The following is a 20560-nucleotide window of genomic DNA, read 5'->3' as shown; positions in this document are numbered from 1 at the left end:
CAGGGGTGCTTGATCTAAAGCTCGTTTGACAAGCTGTAGTTCGAGCACCCCTGCCACCATTTTGAAGCGTGGGGACACTGATACACGAGATGCAGGAAGCTGCTGGAGTGTGGTAATTACCACGCTCCAGCAGACTCAATTAATTGTAATTGAGCACTGTAATTACAGTGGGTCAGATCAGCCTCCGTGCTTGTGTACAGGCACCATGGAGCAGTGGGCCTGGAAGGGACCTCCAGAGGTCACATCTGGTCCAAACCCTGCCTGGGGCAGGATCAGCCCTGTCCAAACCAGCCCATCGAAATTCTACAAAAGACTGCCATCAACCCTGACCCAACACAGACCTAACACCCTAACATGTCACAGGTAGAGCAGGGGAACCACGGCAGCCAGCGTGCTACTTCTATAACACATTGTCAATATATGCTCAGGAATCATAGGCAAAGGCCGCACATCCCCGCTACTGAGGAAGGCACCCCCCCGCCCCAGTCTATACCAATCTGACCATGGGGTAAAATTCCTCCCTAACCACAAATATGGCATCAGTCTGACCCTGAGCAGAGGGGCAGGACCCTCTAGCCAGGAACCTCCAGCTTTGGTCCCAGCAGGAGCATTGGCACAGCCCAGTCCAAGTCCCCAGTCATGACTGCAGCCAACACCCAGTGCCTCTGGGCAGGCTTAAAAACACCCTGACATGTGTAGCAGAAAAGGAGGGAGGGAGGGTGGCAGGAAGGGGGACAGGAGCAGGCAGCAAAGCCCAGAAGCCTGGGAAATCCACATAGTAGACCAAAGTCATCATTGCACCTGGATCATCCCCCGCCGGTGGCTGTCCAGCCTCTTGTCTCCAGAGCAAGCCTCTCCTTGTGAACCAGAGCTGTGGGCAGGAGCCCTCCCCGCTGGGCTCCTTCTGCACTCATGCCCTCTCCCTCGTGCTTGCAGTGCCCGTGGCTGGGGCCACCATCACCACCGATCGGGCACAGCCAGTGCTTATGGTGGGAGAAAGCCTGAATCTCAGCTGCTCGGTGCAAGTGGGAACAGACCCAGTGTTCAGGTGGCTTCACAATGCCCAAGAGTTGGATGCAGCTTCGGGGCTGGGCCTGCCAAGTCCTGTGGGGCACGTCCTGTATGTGGAGTCGGTGCAGCTGGGCCATGCGGGGAATTACCAGTGCATCGCCAGCAACCAGCTCAGTCCCCAGAGAGTCTTCCTGGCCCCCAGCGAGATTCTGGTCATCACCGTGAGAGGTAAGGCCTGGGGCTGGCTGAGGGACAGGCCAGGGTGGAGCTGGGGCAGGACCTAGACCTGGGTCAGGTTTATCTCCACATGCAGAATCAGATTCAAGACCCCATCAAGGCTTTCCACCCAGCCTGAATTTCACGGTAAGATCCATGCTTGTGGGTAGTACGTGTTCCCATCCCTTCGTGATTAGAGGGGGTGAGTCTTTCATCACCTTTCCCCTTCCACCACTGTCCCCAGAAGCCTGAGTGCAGGCTGTCAGCGCTCTTGCTCCCAGCTCAGGACATTTCTCATCTAATCCCTACTGTCTTGCCCAAGATAGCTGCTGTCATGGCCCCATAACTGTTTGGGTTCACTGTGTGCTCTATTGGTCACAAGGGGTGGAGGTGTCACCAGATCAGCTGTTCCCATGAGAGGTTCACCAGATGGGGACCAAACCAAGAGAAGGGGCTATTTTGGGTTTGAATTTGAACGACAGGCAAAGCCACAGAGACATTTTGGAGATGCAGAATGAACAGCTAGCCTTGGTATTAGGATAAAAAAATCCCCAGTTCCTGCTGAGTACATGGTTAACCCAATCCAGTCGGTAGATGTTTTATTGTTCTGCTGTTTCATCTTCTAGATGTTTTTTAAAGTTTCTTTGCTTAAGGACAGCTGCTCTGCGGGCAGTGGTGGACTGTCCAGGGAAGTTAAACTGTTCTGCTACAGGCTTGTGTGTATTTCTAGAACAAATGGCCATTCATTCTTCTACATAGGGATTGCTCCATCTGCCCAATGTAGGCAGCAGAGGGGCACTGTAAGCAGGTGATGGCAAATGTGGCATTGGTGGAGGAGCAGGGGAATAAACCTGGATGCTATAATTTGCACTGCAGTGATGATGTGGTCTGCGTTGAATTCATGGACATTGATTCAACATTAGTTCCAGGGCCTGGAGGGCAGCAGGGATGGTGCTGCTGGGATAGCTGGGATGTGATGCATGCAAATGGTAGCAGGGACCAGGACCTGCAGGAGTTGGAGTCCTTGGGGAAGCTGAGCCAGCCTGGCCATGTTCATGGCACAAACTGCAGTGCCCCAACCGCCTAGTGTTGAATACAGTCTAGCATCAGAGGAAGCTGCTGCTTATAGGACCTCACAGCCCCTAGTACTCAGGCTGCATGTAACCCCATCACAACCCAGGGACAGGTATTACAGGTATAAAGGTATAAAGAGCATCCAGAGGGGCAGCGACAGTGGGTTGTTTTACAGGGAAGCATGAGGCTGGAGGGAGGTTGCCAGAGGAGTTTCTCCAGGACTGACATTAAGGTTTCTCCGAATGACCTTAGCCCAGGAGGAGGATGGTGCCAGTGACACAGCACAGGGGGCACTGTCAAGAGAGGAGGGTCAGGGCATTGTACAGGACAGCCCGGATGACCCCAAGCCCCAGCGGGGCCCCATGGGGACGGGACATAGAGTGAAGGGTCATGCACTTGGGGAAGCTCCCAGACAGGAGCTATTTGGATGGGAAAGACTGAGAAGGAGGATCCCAGGGTGCATCAGGCTTTCACAGAATGGCTGAGCCACCAGTTCAGGCAGCTGTGGAGAGGCCAAAGCGATGTACCGGGATGTCTTGGGTGGGCGCTGCCACTGGAGACAGGGAAGGATTAATGCCATAGCTCCAGGCCCTGGTGGCTCTTCACCTAGGGATGAGTGCACAGCCCTGGGCACCGTGGGAGGGCAGAACGCAGACTGGGGCAGCACAGGGGAGAGCTGGCACAGCAACTGGGGAGGGGAGCGCCTGTTGGGCAAGAGCTTGGCTGGGTCGGGTAGGGAAGATGTCCTGGGCATGAGCCTCACACTTCCTGTGCTCTGCTCCAGACAAACACCAGGGAGGGACAAGATCTGCCGAAGGGAAAAGCCACTGCTGGCACAAGGGCAGATGGGAATGAAGCAGCAGGAGTTGCGCTGAGTATCAGAAGGCAGCTCCTGGCCCCCACGAACTGCCATCCAGAGCAGTGGGGCAGGAAACTCTGCCTCAGGGTCCATTCCTGGAAGATCAGGGGACCAGATGCAGCAGCAGAGACCAGGCGCACAGAACAATCCCATGCACCGGTGCAGGCTGGGGACCAACTGACTAAGCAGCACCTCTGCAGAAAAGGACCTGGGGCTGACAGTGAACAATAAGCTTAATATGAGCCAGCAGTGCACCCTTGTTGCCAAGAAGGCTAACGGCATCCTGGGCTGCATTGGTAGGAGCGTTGCCAGCAGGTCCAGGGAAGTGATTCTTCCCCTCTATTCAGCACTGGTGAGGCCACATCTGGAGTCCTGTGTCCAGTTTTGGGTGCCCCACTACAGAAAGGACATGGACAAACTGGAGAGAGTTCAGTGGAGGGCAATGTAGATGGTTCAAGGGCTGGGGCACTTGACTTTTGAGGAGAGGCTGAGAGAATTAGTCTTATTTAGGCTGGAGAAGAGATGACTGAGCGGGATTGAATAGCAGCCTTCAGCTCCCTGCAGGGTGGTTGCACAGAGGATGGAGCTGGACTGTTCTCAGTGGGGGCACATGACAGAACAAGGAGCAAGAGGCGTTTTTACACATGCTTTGGGAGTTGTGGGGGGGGTCACTTTAATTAGAGCGGTTCTGAGAGCATCTCATGTATCATCGCCCCTGCACTTCAAAATGGTTTTAAATAAAGTGCCCCTGCCCCCATTTTGAAGTGCAGGGATCCTGATACATGAGATGTGGAGGCTAGTTAAAGCACAGTAATTATATCTCTCCAGCAGACTCAGTTAATCATTGGAGCAGCCTCCGTGCTCATGTAAAGGCAGCCAACGGTCTCAAGTTGCAACAAAGGAATTTTAGGTTAGATATTAGGAAAAACTTTCTCACAAGAAGGGTAATAAAGCACTGGAAAAGGTTACTGAGAGAAGTGGTGGAGTCTCCATCCTTGGAGGTTTTTAAGACCCGGCTAGACAAAGCTTTGGCTGGGCTGAGATAGTTGGGGCTGGTCCTGCTTTGAGCAGGGGATTGCACTAGATGTGACCTCCGGAGGTCTCTTTTCACCCCGTTTTCTGTGATCCTGTGATTCAGCAATCAGCTGCTTGGTGCTCCTGAGTGTGTTTCCTCTGTCTCCCCAGGGGATGTGAGGGCCCAGGTGGCTGTGGGTGTGACTGTCCCCATCCTGTGCCTGGTCGCTGCCGCTGCAGCTGCCATCTTCTACATCAGGCACTGGCAGAAAGCAGGTAGGTGTCTCCCTTTATTCCCACTCCTGCAGTGCAGGTTTCACCATGCAGGGAGCTCCCTGAAATGTGCAGGGATTGCTGGTCACGTGTCAGAACTGTGCCCCTGCAAGTGCTCCCCGGGAAAGCAAGCATGACAGCACAGAAGTGAGGCCAGCGGTGCTGCCCTGGGTGCTGACAGCAGGTTCCTGATGTCTGCAGTCTCAGACTGTCTCCTGCCACCACAGAAGAGCAGCCAGGCACAGGAGGACCCTGGATTCTCACTGCTCCTTGCCCATGAGCCGCTCCGGGAGCTGGTGCTGGAAGGATGAGGATTTCAGATTAGTGGTTGGGAGCCTGGGGTGGGAGCAGCTCTTCCTCTTTTAAGTCTGGGCAGCTGCCCTGTTCTCAGCCCTCCAGGCTTTGCAGTGTGGGGTTGACCCCGCTGCCACTGCCAGTTCCTTGTCTTCAACAAGCCCCCTACCCAGCCCCTCTCCCTGATGCTTTTGCCCAGGGGAGAGGGACCCAGTGCTGAGAACCGTGGCCAGGGTGCTGGGGCTGGCAAATCTAACACTGATTTTCTCTCTTGCTTTGCAGAGGAGACATGTTTCTCTGCCTGGAGGAGGTGAGTGCAGCTTGGGCAGCAAGCAGGCTCTTGGTGGCACGGGAGAGGGCAGGGGCAAGTCCAGTGCCATCTGGTTTAAGACACTAGGTTACTCCAAGCTTGGTGCCAGGGTCAGTGGACCTCTCAGCTCTGGCTGCTGCCCCTCCTCCTGGGATGGATTGGAGCCAGCTCTCATTGCTGCAGCCACCTAAGGCTCTGGGGCCTGACTCCCTGTCACCCTGCACCTTATGCTGTTGTTTCTCCCAGGGCAAGATGAGGACAAGACATGGCCCAGTCAGAGTAGGAGCATTTGACAGCCCCTCAGCAGTGATGGAAGTAGAGGCATATGGTGTCTTAGAGGGAAGCAGGGAATTAGCTCCTCCATCCTTTTCCTCCCCTCCATCATCAGTCTCCACCTTGGCCGAAGCCAGGGCAGGGCAAGGGGATCCCTAAGAAAGTTTCTTCAGGCTGATCCCTGCACACAGGCACCAGGACAGCCTGTCACAGTGCAGGAGCTGCCACTGCCTTGGGGCCTGCATGAGAGGAGCATCCCTGATGCTCACAGGTCAGCAAGCCTGGTACTGCATGGGCAGCAGGGCACTCAGGACAAGTAGGCAGATGGAGTCAGACTGCACCCCAGCCCAGCCCAGGCTCTGGCCTTTCTTATGGCATGGCCAAAGGCAGCACAGCTCTTGGGACATTTGGTCCTAGTGCCCAGCTTGAGCTGGCTAGAGACCAAAGGGAGGAACTGGCATCAGACGCTGGTGGTGACATCCAGACTGCCTATTTGGAAACAGTCAGTGCTCACATGCCTTGCTGGGTCACCAGGGGTGAAACAGGCCTGGGATTATCTGGGCTCTCCCTTGCTCTCTACTGGCCTGCAGCAGCCCCTTTTGGGTTGGGGAAGAGCACCCCATGGGCAGAGAGGTTACACAGGGGACTTGAACAGTGGGCCCTATGCAGGTGACAGCTGACCTGCACCCCCATGCTGCCCCTGTGACCTGCTTGTCTAGCTGAGCAATGGCAGCTGGCAGTGAGTTGGGACTGCCTCTGTCCATCCCAGCAGCCCCTGGAGCCCAAAGGAGTCCTTTCCCTGAAGAGGGATTGGGGGAATCCCAGCCAGTCCGGGGGCAGAGACTGCAGCCGGACTTTACTGAGGATGGTGCTGGGCAGAGGGGAGGTGGCCTGGAGGGCTGGATCAGGTCCAGAAAAACCAAATGCAGAGACAGTCATGTTGTTAGAGCAGGGGCAGAGCTGAGAACCACAACCCTACAGCGCAGGAATGACTGGGGCTCGATTCTCCCTGACACCAAGGCCCATTCCCTTCAAGCCACAAAGGGGCCCTTGACATGAATGGTAACCTGGCCCTCGGCATGTAGGTGCCTTCTCCATCTGTCAGTCCGTTTGTCTGTCTCCCTGTGCCATACTCTGCAAGTGTCCATGCTATTCCCTGGCTCTCATTTCATCTTCTCCACAGGAGCACGCTGGACCCAGAGCAGCAGGAGCCCCCGCCCCAGGAGCTGTCTCCCCTGGCTGCTGTGGGCTCCTCCAAGCTGGATCCAACATATGGAAATGGTAAGGTCCCTCCTGTATGGAGGAGGGACATGGGGCCCTCTGTCCTGACTCCCTGCTCACGATGCTCAGTCCACACAATGCTTGGTGCAGAGGGGGCAGTGGTTGGGTGACATGATGCCGACCAGCACCGGGCTGGGCTGAGCTCAGGTGCCTGCACCAGGTGCTGGTGACCAGGATGGGGGGAGCTGCCCCAGGCCAGAGCTGTCATGGGGATGTTCTGCTCTGGTCCTGCAGAGCTCACGTGGCACAGCTAAACTCTGCTCAGACCCAGAGGCTCTGACCCTGCCTGTCATTCAGGAGGTGATGAATGTCAGCACGAGGCAAGATCTTCCCAGTCTTGTCTACAGGGGAGTGCGGCTCTTCCAACCCTCAGTGCCCTGTGGCACCGTGGTGAAGCACTACTGGACTATTTCAGCTCATCAGCTTCCGTGTCAACCCTGAGCTGTTGGGGCTGAAAGGATCTGACTTGATCAGAGCTCAGCCCAGATGGCCTTGGCCAGCCTGCTGCTGCCTGGGGGCTTTGTGTGTGGGCTGCCGGGGTGGGACTTCAGCACCAGGGAGCAGGGGGTGCAAAGCACAGTCACTGCCTCTAAAGTCAACAAGGCCTAAGTGAAACCTGACTTTTCCTTCCAGTGTATCCCCAGGAGCAAGGGAGTGGAGACGTGGTCTATTCTGTTGTCAGCATCAAGAAAGGAGGCAGGGGTGAGTGGCACAGAGCTGTGTCTCGTTGGAGAGGGAAAGGGGGTTTAGCACAGCGGTGGGTGAGGCAATGCACAGGCACAGCTGGGTTTCCAGGGCAGGCATTTGGTTCTGATGGTCTGTCACTTTCTCACCCAATTAAGTGCCAGGAGCCACTGGCAGCTCCATGTGTGCAGAGGTAGCAGGGAGGCACCAGGCTGCTGGGGAGATGTGTCCCTTTGCAAGGAGCTCCCTCAGCACATGGGCCTGGTACCGCACAAGCTCCACCAGGACATGCAGGGTGCGTCTTGCCCCCGCTGGCACTTCCCCCCTGCACCCAGATGCAGCCACTGCTGGGTGGGCCAGCTGTGGGGCAGGACAGACAGAAAACAGGGATGCCCCACGTGCAGGTCCCCCCGCCCACTGTCAGCCTGAATGCTTCAGAGTTCCTATTATAAAAGCTCTGTTCTGTGGAAAATCTTACAACAGGGTAATTCAGTTTAAATCACAAATGTCCAGCTTCTTAGCAGTCAGGGGTTGCATGCCATGTGGGCACAGACCATGGGGACACACAATGCTTAGGCCACTTGCCCTTCAGGTAACCTCCCCTCTGCCGTGCAGGCAGCCCAGCTTCCCCCTGCCACAGATTCATAGATTCAGAGATGTTAGGGTCGGAAGGGACCTCAATAGATCTTCGAGTCCGACCCCCTGCCTGGGCAGGAAAGAGTGCTGGGGTCAGATGACCCCAGCCAGATGCCTGTCCAGCCTTCTCTTGAAGACCCCCAGGGTAGGGGAGAGCACCACCTCCTTTGGAAGTCCACTCCAAATTTTGGCCACCCTTACCATGAAGAAGTTTTTTCCTGATATCTAACCGAAATCTGCTCTCTGTCAGTTTGTGACCATTGTTCCTTGTTACCCCAAGAGGCACCCTGGTGAACAGCATCTCTGATCCCTTGATGCGTCCTCCTAATTAATTTGTAGCTGGCCACAAGATCACCTCTCAGTCTTCTCTTGTGGAGGCTGAAGAGATCCAGGTCCCTCAGTCTCTCCTCGTAGGGCCTGTCCTGTAAGCCCCTAACCATACGAGTGGCCTCCTCTGGACCCTCTCAAGTCTATCAACATCCTTCCTGACTCCTAGTCTCACCCTGCTCCCAGCCACATGTCACGTGGTCAGCTCCCCCTGCCACATGCACAGCACACGCAGCCTTGCTCCTCCCTTGCTGCACCACCCAGAGTGGGGGCCAGAAGCTTGAATGTCAGAAGCCAGGGTGGGAGTGAGAGACCAGAGCCCCCAGCTGCCACTGCATCAAAAGCAGTGAGGGGAGCTGTGGCTGGGCAAGGGCCCATGGGCCACATGTTAGCATGGGCAACTGGTGCCACCTTATTTGGGGGGGCATGTACACCCCCCCCAGCGACCAGTCAGCAACCAGGGAGGGGGTCAATCTCAGCCAATCTTGCTGACCCGGGGGGGGTCCCTGTGGCTGCTACTGGAAGCAGCCACAGAGTCCCCCCACTGCCGTGGCTGCAGCCATTTCTGGTGCTCCTTGGCCGGCACTCACAGGGGGGCACCGGTGCTCCTGCTGTTGGGGAAAAATCTAAGTTTCCGGGTTCGTTGGGTGGAGGCTCAGACGAACCACAACATAAGTTTAAAGACTTGATTTATTAAAGAATGCATTTAGAACAGACAACTGCCCCGCAGGGAGTTTGCCTGTTGAACTTTTTGAATTACACAAAGCATTGTATGGGAAACATGACGATATTATCACAGTAACAGCTTTACCAATTAACAATTGCCACTTGCTGCTAATTTAAATTTTCCTTACTGAGAAACTTAGAGCTGATAAAAGCCAGTTTATTTTAGTTTTGTGCTAGCTTTATTGTTAAAAGTTATGTCCTTCACCTTCTGATAGCTTATGCAGCATACGTGATCTGCTCGCTTACACATAATGGCGATGAAAGTTTCTGTTGTTCTCCTTCACCGCCTGCCCCCCCTGCCCATTGCCTCAGTGGCAAGCATGGTCAGTCAGGGGGTGCACCAGCACTCTCAGGGGGTACACCCCTGTGCACCCTCTACGTATCGCCACTGCATGTTAGCTCAGGACTGGGCAATTATTTTGGGCCAAGGGACGCTTACCAAATTTTGGCAAGCCATCAAGGGCCACATGGTAGCCCCATCCCTTGACAGCTGCCCTGCCCCTGGTCACCATCTTGGGACTAAAAGTCCTGCCTCTAACTCCTGACCTTTGCCACCAGAAGTCCCTCCCGTTGCCCCCCAGAAGTACTCCTTTCAGCAAGGGGTTTTGCCATCGCAGAACCAGAAAAATACCAAACTATATTCTAAAAATCAAACATGTACTACAACATTCATTCATTTCATTTCATTTCAAAAAATATTTTTGTCCTGATTTACATGTGTTTGTGTAGTGTACACAGAGGGGATTGCACAGTAGCTTAAAATGAGGTCTTAATCTGGTATATTGTGGGGGGTGTGGGTGGGAGGGTGGGTATAAGTTTGTGGGGGGTGGGGGGTGTGGGTGGGTATGGGTTTTGTTGGGGGCTGTGAGTGTGTGGGGTGAGGAGAGCTGGGAAGGGTCATGGCTTGTGGAGGGGGAGGGTTTGCCTACAGCCTGCACCCCCCCCCCCCCCCCCCCCCCGCAGCAAGCAGAGCCTCTGCAATGCTCCTGCAAGCCTGGGCTCTGCACTCCTCACCCCAAGGCACTGGCACAGCCCTGTGCTGCTGCTCAGTACCACTTGCCCCCCATCTGCCACTGCTGTCCTTCTCCTACTGCTTCCTTGCCCCCCTCCCCCTTGCTGCTCCAGCACCACATCCCAGCTGCTCCTGCAGTCCCAGCCCTGCAGCTGGGAACCATGCGGTGGTGAGCAGGCAGGCAGGGAAATGGCTGCAGCAGGTAAGGGGAAGGGGCAGTGAGTGGGCACGTGGGGCACAACAATAGCCGGGCAGGAGTGTGGGGCCTGCACCAGTGCCCTGGGGTCAGGGCCAGCACCAGCGGGGCCCAGAGCAGGACAGCAGCACCACAGGGCACAGACCCTGTGCTCCTGCCTGGCTGTCTCTGTGCTCCATGCACCCTCTCGCTGCCCCTCCCCCCCACCTGCCACAGCCATTTCCTTGCTCCCATCCCCCACCCACCAGCCCCTGGGGTCGCATGGTTCCTGGCTGCAGCGCCAGGACTGCAGGATCTGGCTCAGCCAGCCCTGAACACTGGGGCAATCACCCACAGTCCTCCCCTGCCTCCCCACCTCCTTATCTGTATTTTCCGTGGTGCAGGGAGACAAGAACAGCCCAAAGCCAGAAACCTCCAAAAGCCCCTGCTAGGCAGAGGCTTCCCGCTGTGGCTGGGGTCAGGGCTAAATTTGCTGCTCCCACTGCTTAATCCTGCTGGTGGCTCCCCCGGGTCCTACTGAGCCTGGGTCTTATCATCTTTGACAGGCAGCCAGGGGCAGATAAATATTAATTTTCTAAATTTTTTAGGTACCCCACAGGCCAAATAGAATGGCAGGGTGGGCTGGATCCAGCCTGCGGGCTGTATTTTGCCCACCCCTGTGTTAACCCCTTGCAGGCTGCACACATCCCACAAGCCACCAGTTGGACAGCCCAGGTTTCAATTAACATTGCTTTCCTGCTCCCCAGCTGCCATTAATGCAGGGTCTCCTCAGCTAGGGATTTTCATTCCTGTTCAAGAAAACTGTGAACCTGATTGTGCACAAAGTGCTGCCAGTGCCAAGACCTGATCCCTTTGTGTTTCTCTTACAGACAGGCCCATGGGAACCCCACTGAGGAAGAAGGTAAGTGTAACCTGCCACAGCTGCTGCTCCCTGCTTGATGCTGTCACAGAGCTCTGTCCATCTCCACCCACCTCGCTCACTGCCCCTGTGCTCTCTCCAGCAGGAATACCTTGTCACCTATGCTGTGCTCCCCTACTCCAAGCTACCCCGGGATTCAGCCACCAGAGCAAGGGCATCAGAAGAGAGAGACCAGCCCATGAGTGATATTTATGAGAACATTCTCCGCCCGTAACCTGCGCTGACCTCAGCACGGCCCCTTGAAGCCTGGGACGGCCTGGGCTGCTCATTAATACTCCACTGCCCACTTGGCCTGCAACACAAGGCATGAGGCCTGGGACCACAGGAGCCAGTGTCCATCCTGGTGCCTTCTGAGCTGTGACTGAGGATGGAGCACTGAGTGAGACTGAAGCTCTTTTTGGGGCCAGGTGACTGCAGCTGACTTGCTGAGCCAGGCAACTGGCTGAGTTGGGGCTTCCTGACCTGGATGGAGGTGTAAAAGCAGAAGCCTTGATCTTACATAATCCCTATAATGGGGCCTGTGACTCTCAGGACATGGGCAGACAAAGCATTTGTAGTGCTCCAAATGCCATGAAAGCACTCCAGAAAGTGAAAGGAGAGACATCACTTGCCAATGAAGTGCTAATATTTGGGCTGTTCTGCCTCAGGATGGAACAGAAGCTACTTGAATGGGCTTCACTGAAAAGCGCTTCATGCTATATTTGCATATCGGAGCAGAATTTGGCAGGCTGTGATCAGCCCACCAGCTTCCCAGAGTGCTCCTCAGGCTTCTTTTAAGGTGGTTCTGCTGTGACTTTGAGCTCCACTGCTTGGGGTCATAATACAATGGCATGCTGCACCCATCACTTGATGACTGGCCCCCACGGGCACCAGTGTGGTGCAGTCTCACAGACCCCCTCAGCACCTCACCAGAGGCCAATACCCAGAATATCCAAGTGGTCCATGAACTGGGAGTTAATGGAGTTCATGAACCTCCTTGCCATCACAGCCAGGCCGCTTACGAATGGGTGGCAGCTGAGATACTGGCTTATGAGTACAACCATGACTAGCACCAGTGCCACACCACAACAGTGGTACTCATAGTTTCATAGTTTCATAGTTGGTAGGGTTGGAAGGGACCTGAGCAGATCATTTGTCCAACCCCCTGCCATGGGCAGGAAGAATGCAGGGGTCAAACGACCCCGGCAAGATGATTATCTAGCCTCCTTTTGAAGACCCCCAGGGTAGGGGTGAGCACCACTTCCCTTGAAGTTGGTTCCAGGTCCTAGCTGCCCTGACTGTGAAGTAGTGCTTCCTGATGTCTAGCCTGAATCTACTTTCTGTCAACTTATGGCCGTTATTCCTTGTTACTCCCAGTAGTGCTCAGGGGAACAGGGACTCTCCCATGGCCTGCTGGTCCTCCTTGGCCAGTTTATAGACAGCCACCATATTCCCTCTCAGCCTTCTCTTGTGGAGGCTGAACAGGTTTATGTCCTGTAGCCTCTCCTCATAGGGCCTGCCCTGCTGCCCCCGATCATGTGGGTGGCCCTCCTCTGGACCCTCTCAATGCTGTCCACATCCCTCCTGAAGTGCAACTCCCAGAACTGGATGCAGTACTCCAACTATAGCCTGACCAATGTCGCACAGTGCCATACTCATGGCACTATGCTTTGGGAGCCCAGCCGGTGACATGCCCATCTCATGAGGACTTGGCATGTGCGTAGCCAGCAATGAGTCCACAGCACCTTGCTTCATGGCTGACTCCAGGGGGAACTTGGAGCCCCAACAGCAGCAGCGAGATAGAGGCCAAGGACAGCAAGGAGCCATCAAACCCAGGATGGAGGACAGAAGGATACCACGGAGTCCCTCCAGTTTGGGATCCTGGAGCAGGAAATACACCAGCCACTGAAACACAACTTGGACTCCACCAACATCAAGGTGCTGGAGTCACCTGCCAGCCCATCCTACAACCCTCCCAACTCACCCTTCCATTGCCTGAAGATGATGTCTACAAGGTTGGCCACTGGACCAGCTGGTGAGCAGCAACACCCCCTCAGGCTGTCAGCTCCCTGCCTCCCGCATCAACATCTGGGCAGTGACCAGCCGCATACCAGGCCTGGGGCATGGATGCTCCCATATATGATCCCTTGTGGGTTGTTGGTGATGGGCTAGTGAGAGCTGGAGGGGAACCCAAAGTCACTCACAGGTGGGGGCTGTGTTAGATCTGTGTGGGGGGAGCTAGAGACAGCCAGAGAGTCAGTCAAGTACTGGTGGAGGTTCAGTTGTCCCATGACAGCAGGGGAGGGGATTGCTAATGACCCCTTGAGTTCTGTGTGTGGGGTAGGACTGTCCTTGGGCTGGTTGCCAAGAGGGTTCAGCTCCCCCTTTCATGCCTGGCTTGGGCTGAGAAAGGGTCTCATTGGGTCCATGCTGGGGGGACAGAGGTAAGCCCTCTAGTATAGCACAGTGGTGCTCAACCTTTTCTTCCTGCAGGCCAGATGGGCAGTGCCAGTGTGCCCATGGGCCAGATCCGGTCTGTGGGCCTGATCCTGCTGCGTGGGTAGGAGAGGGTGCTTCAGCCCTGACTCTGCCACATGGAGGGAGCAGGAGGTAGGGAAGCAGCCCAGCCCCGATTCTGCTGCAGAAGGGCGCAGTGGCGGGGGGTAGCCTGAGCCCAATCTGCCTGTGCGGGGCTTGGTAATTTAGCAGTTGGGGAGGGGTGGTGATATTAATTGCCAGTTTTGCTCTACTGCCAAATTTCCTGATCCATGGGGAGCCCTGCAGGCTGAGTGCCATGGCTCCATGGGCCGGGTGTTGAGCACCCCATGTATACAAGTTTTGGGTGGGACGTTAGAGGCTTTTCTTTGGGGCTTTCACTCATAGTGGCCAGTTCATTCCCTTAAGGACAGTTTGGCACTCTAGTGCCTGTCTATGCAGAGATAAACATGTTCCTTCCCTCTCCCCATTCCCAGGTGCTCTACCCATTCCCCACCTGCAGTCAGTGGCTGTGGCTGACTGGGATTGACTGAGATGCAGAGGAGGGGGCCTATGTGACCATCAGCAGTCACATCTTACTCTCCACTCCATCCCCTCCTGGGCTACTGCAACATATGCCTGGGGTGGTGGTCACCCTGGAGTGCTCCAGGCCCAGTCCCAACCCTCCGACTGCCTGTCCTTGGCTACAGACTGATCTTATTCCCCAGACTCTGCTGGACAAAATCCCAGACCAAGCCAGCACCCTGGCCAGATCTTACAACTTAGATCAAGTTGCAGCAAGGAAAGTTTAGGTTGGATATTAGGAAAAAACTTTCTTACTAGGAGGGTGGTAAAGCACTGGAATAGGTTACCTAGAGAGGTGGTGAAATTTCCATCCATAGAGGTTTTTAAGACCCAGGTAGACAAAGCCTTGGCTGGGACGATGTAGTTATGCCTGGTCCTGCTTTGAGCAGGGGGTTGGACTAGTGTGACTTTCTGAGCTCCCTTCCAGCCCCCATTTTCTACGAACCCCACCAGTCATTCCAGTGAGCATTCCTCCCTGAGGGTTTGCAGAAAATATGAAATATAAGGTCTGTCATTTCCTCATCCTGACCCCTCCCTTCTCTACGTACTTGTTATTACCTGTCTGGTTCTAGCATACCCTAGCTATTCAGCAGGGGACCTGTAGTTTCCGTGGTCTTTATTTTCTGATTAGTGTATTTATAGAACCTCTTCTCATTGTCCTTAGCCTCTCTTGCCCAGTTTAACTCATTCTCATAGTGCGATGACCCCTGCCAGCTCCCTCAACACCCTTGGGTGGAGGGCATCTGGACCTGCAGATTTAAAAATGTCCAGCCCTTCCAGAAGATCCCTAACTACATCTGCGCTGACTGAAGGCCTGATAGAGCTATCCCCAAGATTGTCCCTACCTCTGGTAGGTGGGATGTCCCGGTCCCTGTTCAGGAAAACAGAGGCAAAGAAACTGTTAAAAATATCAGCTTTCTTGTCTGGCGTGGCCACCAGATTACCGTTTGTGTCTTGCAGGGACCTACATTGCCTGGTGCCCTCTTCTTGCTCCCAATGTACTTGAAAAAGGACTTTTTGTTGTCCTTAATCCTGGACGCTAGCCTGAGCTCCATCTCTGCCTTGGCCTTCCTAATAGCCCTCCTACACTCCCGGGGCGAGGAGGAGTACTCCTCCTTGGTGATAGCTCCTCTCTTCCACTGGTTGTACGCCCCCCTTTTAGTCCTCAGGCATTGCTGAATGCCCTTGCTGAGCCAAGGGGGTTTCTGAGCACTCTTACCCACCTTGCTTCTCTCAGGGACTGTTATCCTTTGGGCCTGGAGGATTGCCCCCTTAAGATACGACCATCCCTCGTGGACTCCCATCCCTCATGGACTTCTAGGCCCTCAGTGCCTCCCCCACTAGTCTCCTAAGCTCATTGAAGTTGGCCCTTCTGAAATCAAGGGCTTTAGCCTTGGTGTGAGCCCTAGACGCCCTGCGTTTGGTAATGAAATCCAGCAGGTGATGATCGCTATTGCCCAGGTGGTCAAGGACCTGCAGTCCCCTCACCAGGTCATCCCCCGTGGCCAGGACCAGGTCCAGCAAGGCGTTACCCCTAGTGGGGCTGTGCATCTCCTGGATAAGGTGAAGGTCCTGTAATACAGCCAGGAACCTATGCAAGCAGTCAGACCTGGCTGTCTGTTCCTCCCAGCAAATGTCTGGGTAGTTTAGGTCACCCATGACAATAACATCCCTTGACCTAACCGCCTCCATAAGCTGACTGGAGAAGTCCTGGTCCAGCTCTTCCCCCTGGTTGGGTGGTCTGTAGTAGACACCCACCGTCAGGTCCCTCTCACCATGCCCTGCTTGTAGTTTGACCCATAGTGTTTCTGCCCGACCCTCCTCTAACCCAAAGCCAATCCTTGATGTGAGGTGCTCTTTGACATAGAGCGCAACCCCCCACCTTTCCTCTCTGTCCTGTCTCTCCTATATAGGGTGTACCCCCGAATGCCCATTGCCCAATCATAGGTAGGGTCCCACCAGGTTTCTGTGAGCCCTACTAAGTCTGGGTTCTTGCTTGCAATCAGGAAGCACAGTTCCTCCTGCTTATACCCCATACTACGAGCATTAGTGTAGAGGCACCTGAGGCCTCCTGAGGGTGATTGTGCCTTCCTCCCACACCCAGGACAGTTGTGGCCCCCTGCTCCCTGGACGTTGATACTTACCTGTGCTTCCCTTCCTCTTGTCACCCTGCATGCTGGTGAAGCATCCTCTCCACTCGAAGCGGCCCCTTCCCCCAGCGAAGCTAGTTTAAAGCCCGCCGTATGAGATCAGCCAACCTATATTTCTTGGTATGTTTCCTTAATACCTGCCAGCCCTTCCATTGCCTGCATGCTTTCCTAGAAGCAACTTGTGCAGCCACTGTGGTTCTTGTTGAGCTTCCAATACCATGCCCTTTAGAAACTGCCAATCCTTCTGGACCTTTTTATCCCATGGCACCTTGCCTATTTCCTGGAGTCAGTTAAAATCCATCCTTTTGAAACCCAGGGTCTTAGTTCTGCTGACCTCCTGCATTCCCTGTCTCAGACCATAACTCTATCCTGCCATGATCACTTCCTCTCATGTTTCCCATCACCTTCATGTCCTCAAGCCAATTGTTCCCTGCTGGTCGGAACAAGATCCAAGACTGATGATGCCCCAGTCACATCCTCAACTTCCTGGAATAAAAAGTTGTTCTCTACACAAGTCAGGAACTCCCTCAACATTTTATATTTTGCTGTATTATTCCTCCAGCAGATATCTGGAAAGTAAGAGTCTTCCATAAGTATCATCTCATACTTTTTGGATACTTTTGTCATCTCCTTCAAAAGTATCTTATCCACCTTTTCTTCCTGACTTGGTGCCCTATAATAAATCTCCACCATTATATTACCACTGTACCTTTCCCCCTTTATCTTCACTCAAATTACACTCATATCTGTTATCTTCTTCCTCCTAGACCAGAGAACAAGTATGTGTATTTTTGATGTACTACAGTAGCACCACCCTTTTTTCCCAATTCTGTCTTTCTGAAAGTGTACCCTTCAATGTTGAGGCTCCAGTCAAAAGAGATGTCTCACCAGGTCTCTGTAATAGTTTTCTTTACAGGCTTGACTTCCAGTCCATCCTCTTTGTTTGCCATACTCCTTTTATTTGTATACATACAGGACTGTCACTTGCAAATCCAGGGAAGTGATTCTTCTCTTTTTAGCAGAGACCTCAGCTGGGGCCCCACACTTCAAGAAGGATGTGAAGGTATTGGAAAGTGTCCAGTGCAGAGCAACCAAAAACATGAAAGGCCTGGGAAACAAGACTTCTGAGGAAAGACTGCAAGAACTAGGGTTATTGCATTTGGAGAAGAGGAGACTGAGAGGGGATCTGCTAAGGGTCTTCAAATACTTGAAGGGCAATTATGGAAAGGAAGGAGATGTGCTTTTCTCTGTAGCCTTAGGGGACATGACTAAGAGCAATGCATCAGGGAAAATTTAGGTTGGAGATTAAGAGCAACTTCCTGACTGGGGGTGGTCAAGCATTGGGACAGGCTGCCTAGAGAAACTGTGCAATCTCCATCCCTGGAAATTTTCAAGAGCAGGTTAGACACACATGTGGCTGGGATGATCTAGTCAGGGACGATCTTGCTTAGAGCAGGGGCTAGACTAGATGACCTTGTGAGGTCCTTTCCAGCTCTATTTGCCTATGATCTGAGGTATATTACATTTCACCTTGCAGTTTCCTGTTGCATTCCTTTTGGCTGTCCTGTGGCTCTCTAGACCTTCTCCTGATTGAAGATGCTTCTTTTGGGCTTCTTCCCTCCAGCTGTGCTGGAAGATTTTTTTCCCCACCTTCCCCTGTGGAACCTCATTTAAAGCCCTCCTTAATAGGTTAGCCAGAAGATACCAAAAGATGCTCTTTTCTGTCCTTGTCAGGTGGATCCCGTAGATAGTAATCCTTCTCCTTGGATCATCTGCCTGTTGTTGAGGAATCCAAAGCCTGCACACTGGCACCCCTTTCTCAGCCACCTGTTTTACCTCCATGACATAATGGTCCCTGCCTGGGCACTGACCTTCGACCAGGACCAATGAGGAAATCACCTGCACCCCAAACCCTTCAATCCTCCTGCCTCTTCCTGCCACACATGAGAATCTATATTGCACAAACACAGGTAGCCAGGAAAACACCAGGGCAAGTGCATGTTCTTCTGTTTTGTAGGAGTTAACAGTGCAAGGTGGGGCTGTTGATCTGTCCCTTGCCTCTTTTACCAATACCTTTTAGTACCTTGCCAGCCTACCTTGCAATGCAGGGAACACAGTCAAAATGATGTGTGACAAGGAATATTACATGCTTTGTTTCTAGCCCACTCCCCTCCCCTGCCACCACCTCCTGTGTCTATACATACTAGTGGGTGGATGCTTATTGTACGTGGAAAGGGCAGTAGATGTGCAGTTTATGCACATGAATCATGAGGCTGATGGCGCAGCACCGTGGCTGCTGATGTCATATAAGAAGACTTATTCAGCCAATCAGGATATGGCTGTAAGATGTGGTCACAGCTCCATAGCAGCCCGTTGTGATGTAGGAGACACCCCCAGGTATAAGAAGCTGAGTGACCCAGGGGAGAGCTGAGTCTAGAGGCCAACTTAACTTGAATGTGAGTAGCCTGGCCCTGGGGTTCATGTTGGAGCTTCTGCCATGGGCTTGAGATCCACAGTTGTACAGACACATCTAAATGCAGAGCTTGGGAGGTGGGTGAAGGGGAACAGAAGAACGGAGTCAGGACTTCCAGGGTCTGTCCCTGGCCCTGGGAGAGTAGTAGACTCTAGCATTTAGACCAGGGAGGCTTGGAGTCAGGACTTCCAGGTTCTGGAAGGGGATTGGCGTCTAGTCGTTAGAGCAAAGCGACTCCTGCTCTAACGACTAAAGAATCTTCCCTCCTTCCATCATCTATCAGCCCTACTGAGATCTATCCTGGGGGCCTTGAGCCCTCAGCAGCTCCATAGTCTGTAGAATTCATGCAAATAATCAGCTTTTCCTCATGCAAAGCAGGAACTACAGCAGCTGGCAGGAGCTGCCATGGCTACCCAGAGCAGAGAGGATGGCATCACACTGTCAAGGGAGGAAATGGAAACCCTGAATGCTGCCTTTGAGCAGGGTACCCTTGCTGGAGCAGCATCCAGGCTGCAAGAGATCCTGGAGTCACTAGAGACTGTCCACCTGGACATGGTCATCATGGGTGAAACAGGTTCTGGGAAGTCATCCTTTGTCAACGCGCTCCGGGGGCTGAGAGATGAGGATGCAGGAGCTGCCCGTACTGGTGTGGTGGAGACCACACAGGAGCCGACCCCATACCAGCACCCCCAGTACCCCAATGTGACCATCTGGGACCTTCCAGGAATCAGCACATTTGGTATCTACCCAGAGGCCTACCTAGATCAGCTTGGCTTCTCATCTTGCAATATCTTCATCATCATCGCCTCACAGCACTTCACAGCCCAACATGCCGTGCTGGCCCACCATATCCAGAGCATGGGCAAGAGCCTCTACTTTGTCCGCTCCAAAGTGGATGTGGACCTGGACTCCTCTCTCCAGCGCCGACCGTCCAGCTACAGTGAGGCAGGGGTGCTCCAGGAGATCCAGGAGGACTGCGAGGAGGGCCTGCGGGCCCAAGAGATTGAGTTTTCCAGGGTCTTCCTGCTCTCTGCCTTTGAGCTGGGCAAGTACGACTTCCACCTCCTGAAGGAGACCTTGGAGAAGGAGCTGAAACACCACAAATGGGAAACCTTCCTGCTGGCCCTGCCAGGCATCTCCCTGCAAATCCTGGAGAAGAAGAAAGCCTCCATGCTGCAGCACATGTGGCTGGTCTCAACTGTGGCCAGTGGTATCCACACTGTGCCCATCCCTGGGCTCTCCATCTCCTGTGATGTGGACCTCTTGGTCAGGACATTACAAGGCTACTGCAAGGCCTTTGGCCTGGATGACAACTCGTTAGAGAAACTGGCAGCACAAATGGATCAGCCTGTGGGACAGCTGAGGGCTTTGGTCAAGTCACCTCTGGCCAAAGAGGTCTCCAAGACGCTGGTGGTGCAGCTGCTGACTCAAGCAACCAGCATGGTGCCAAAGTTATCCAAGCAGGTGGTCAGCACTGCCCCCGTGCTGGCCTCCATGGCCTCTGGAGCACTGTCTTTTGCCACTACGTACAAGATGATAAGGAGCTTTGTGGACAAGGTCACTGAAGATGCCCAGAGGGTGCTGATCAAAGTGTTTGAGGTGGAAGCTGAGAAGTGATCCAGAAAGGAGGAAAAGAAACATCAAGGCACGCTCTTTTGAGGGAGGGGGAACCAAATCCAGTCCTGGGGCAAAGGGGAGCCCAGACTTCTCAGGAAACCCACCAAGCTTCCTACAGCACAGCAAAATTTTGTTGCTGAGCTGAATATAAAATATAGAAGTGAATGCTAGCCTTC

The 20560-nt window shown here is 53.9% G+C and overlaps 2 protein-coding genes across 3 annotated transcripts in view; both read left to right on the top strand.

The window, feature by feature from the left end:
* The window catches only part of LOC102575863 (Fc receptor-like protein 3), a 25306-nt gene extending 13987 nt beyond the window's left edge, over positions 1-11319 (top strand). Inside the window, exons 7-13 of the mRNA XM_059719115.1 lie at positions 937-1239; positions 4346-4450; positions 5024-5051; positions 6508-6605; positions 7239-7307; positions 11056-11087; positions 11191-11319. Coding sequence (XP_059575098.1) covers positions 937-1239; positions 4346-4450; positions 5024-5051; positions 6508-6605; positions 7239-7307; positions 11056-11087; positions 11191-11319 — 764 coding nt within the window. The remainder of the gene's footprint in view (positions 1-936; positions 1240-4345; positions 4451-5023; positions 5052-6507; positions 6606-7238; positions 7308-11055; positions 11088-11190) is intronic.
* Positions 10907-20560, top strand: LOC102575632 (interferon-inducible GTPase 5). 2 transcript variants are annotated; one of them, XM_006272631.3, is made up of 3 exons: positions 10907-11087; positions 11188-13119; positions 19146-20560. In XM_006272631.3, exon 3 carries the CDS (start codon positions 19173-19175, stop codon positions 20382-20384), a length of 1212 nt encoding a protein of 403 aa, XP_006272693.1. In that variant the 5' UTR covers positions 10907-11087; positions 11188-13119; positions 19146-19172; the 3' UTR covers positions 20385-20560. The 2 variants fall into 2 exon arrangements, with proteins under 2 accessions (XP_006272693.1, XP_019344173.1); XM_019488628.2 differs by lacking the exons at positions 10907-11087; positions 11188-13119 and adding an exon at positions 13133-18750.

This window comes from Alligator mississippiensis, chromosome 15 (genome assembly GCF_030867095.1).
Source record: "Alligator mississippiensis isolate rAllMis1 chromosome 15, rAllMis1, whole genome shotgun sequence".
Lineage (NCBI taxonomy): Eukaryota > Metazoa > Chordata > Crocodylia > Alligatoridae > Alligator > Alligator mississippiensis.
Note: the sequence above shows the minus strand (reverse complement) of the source record. Positions and strands in the feature narration are given on the sequence as shown.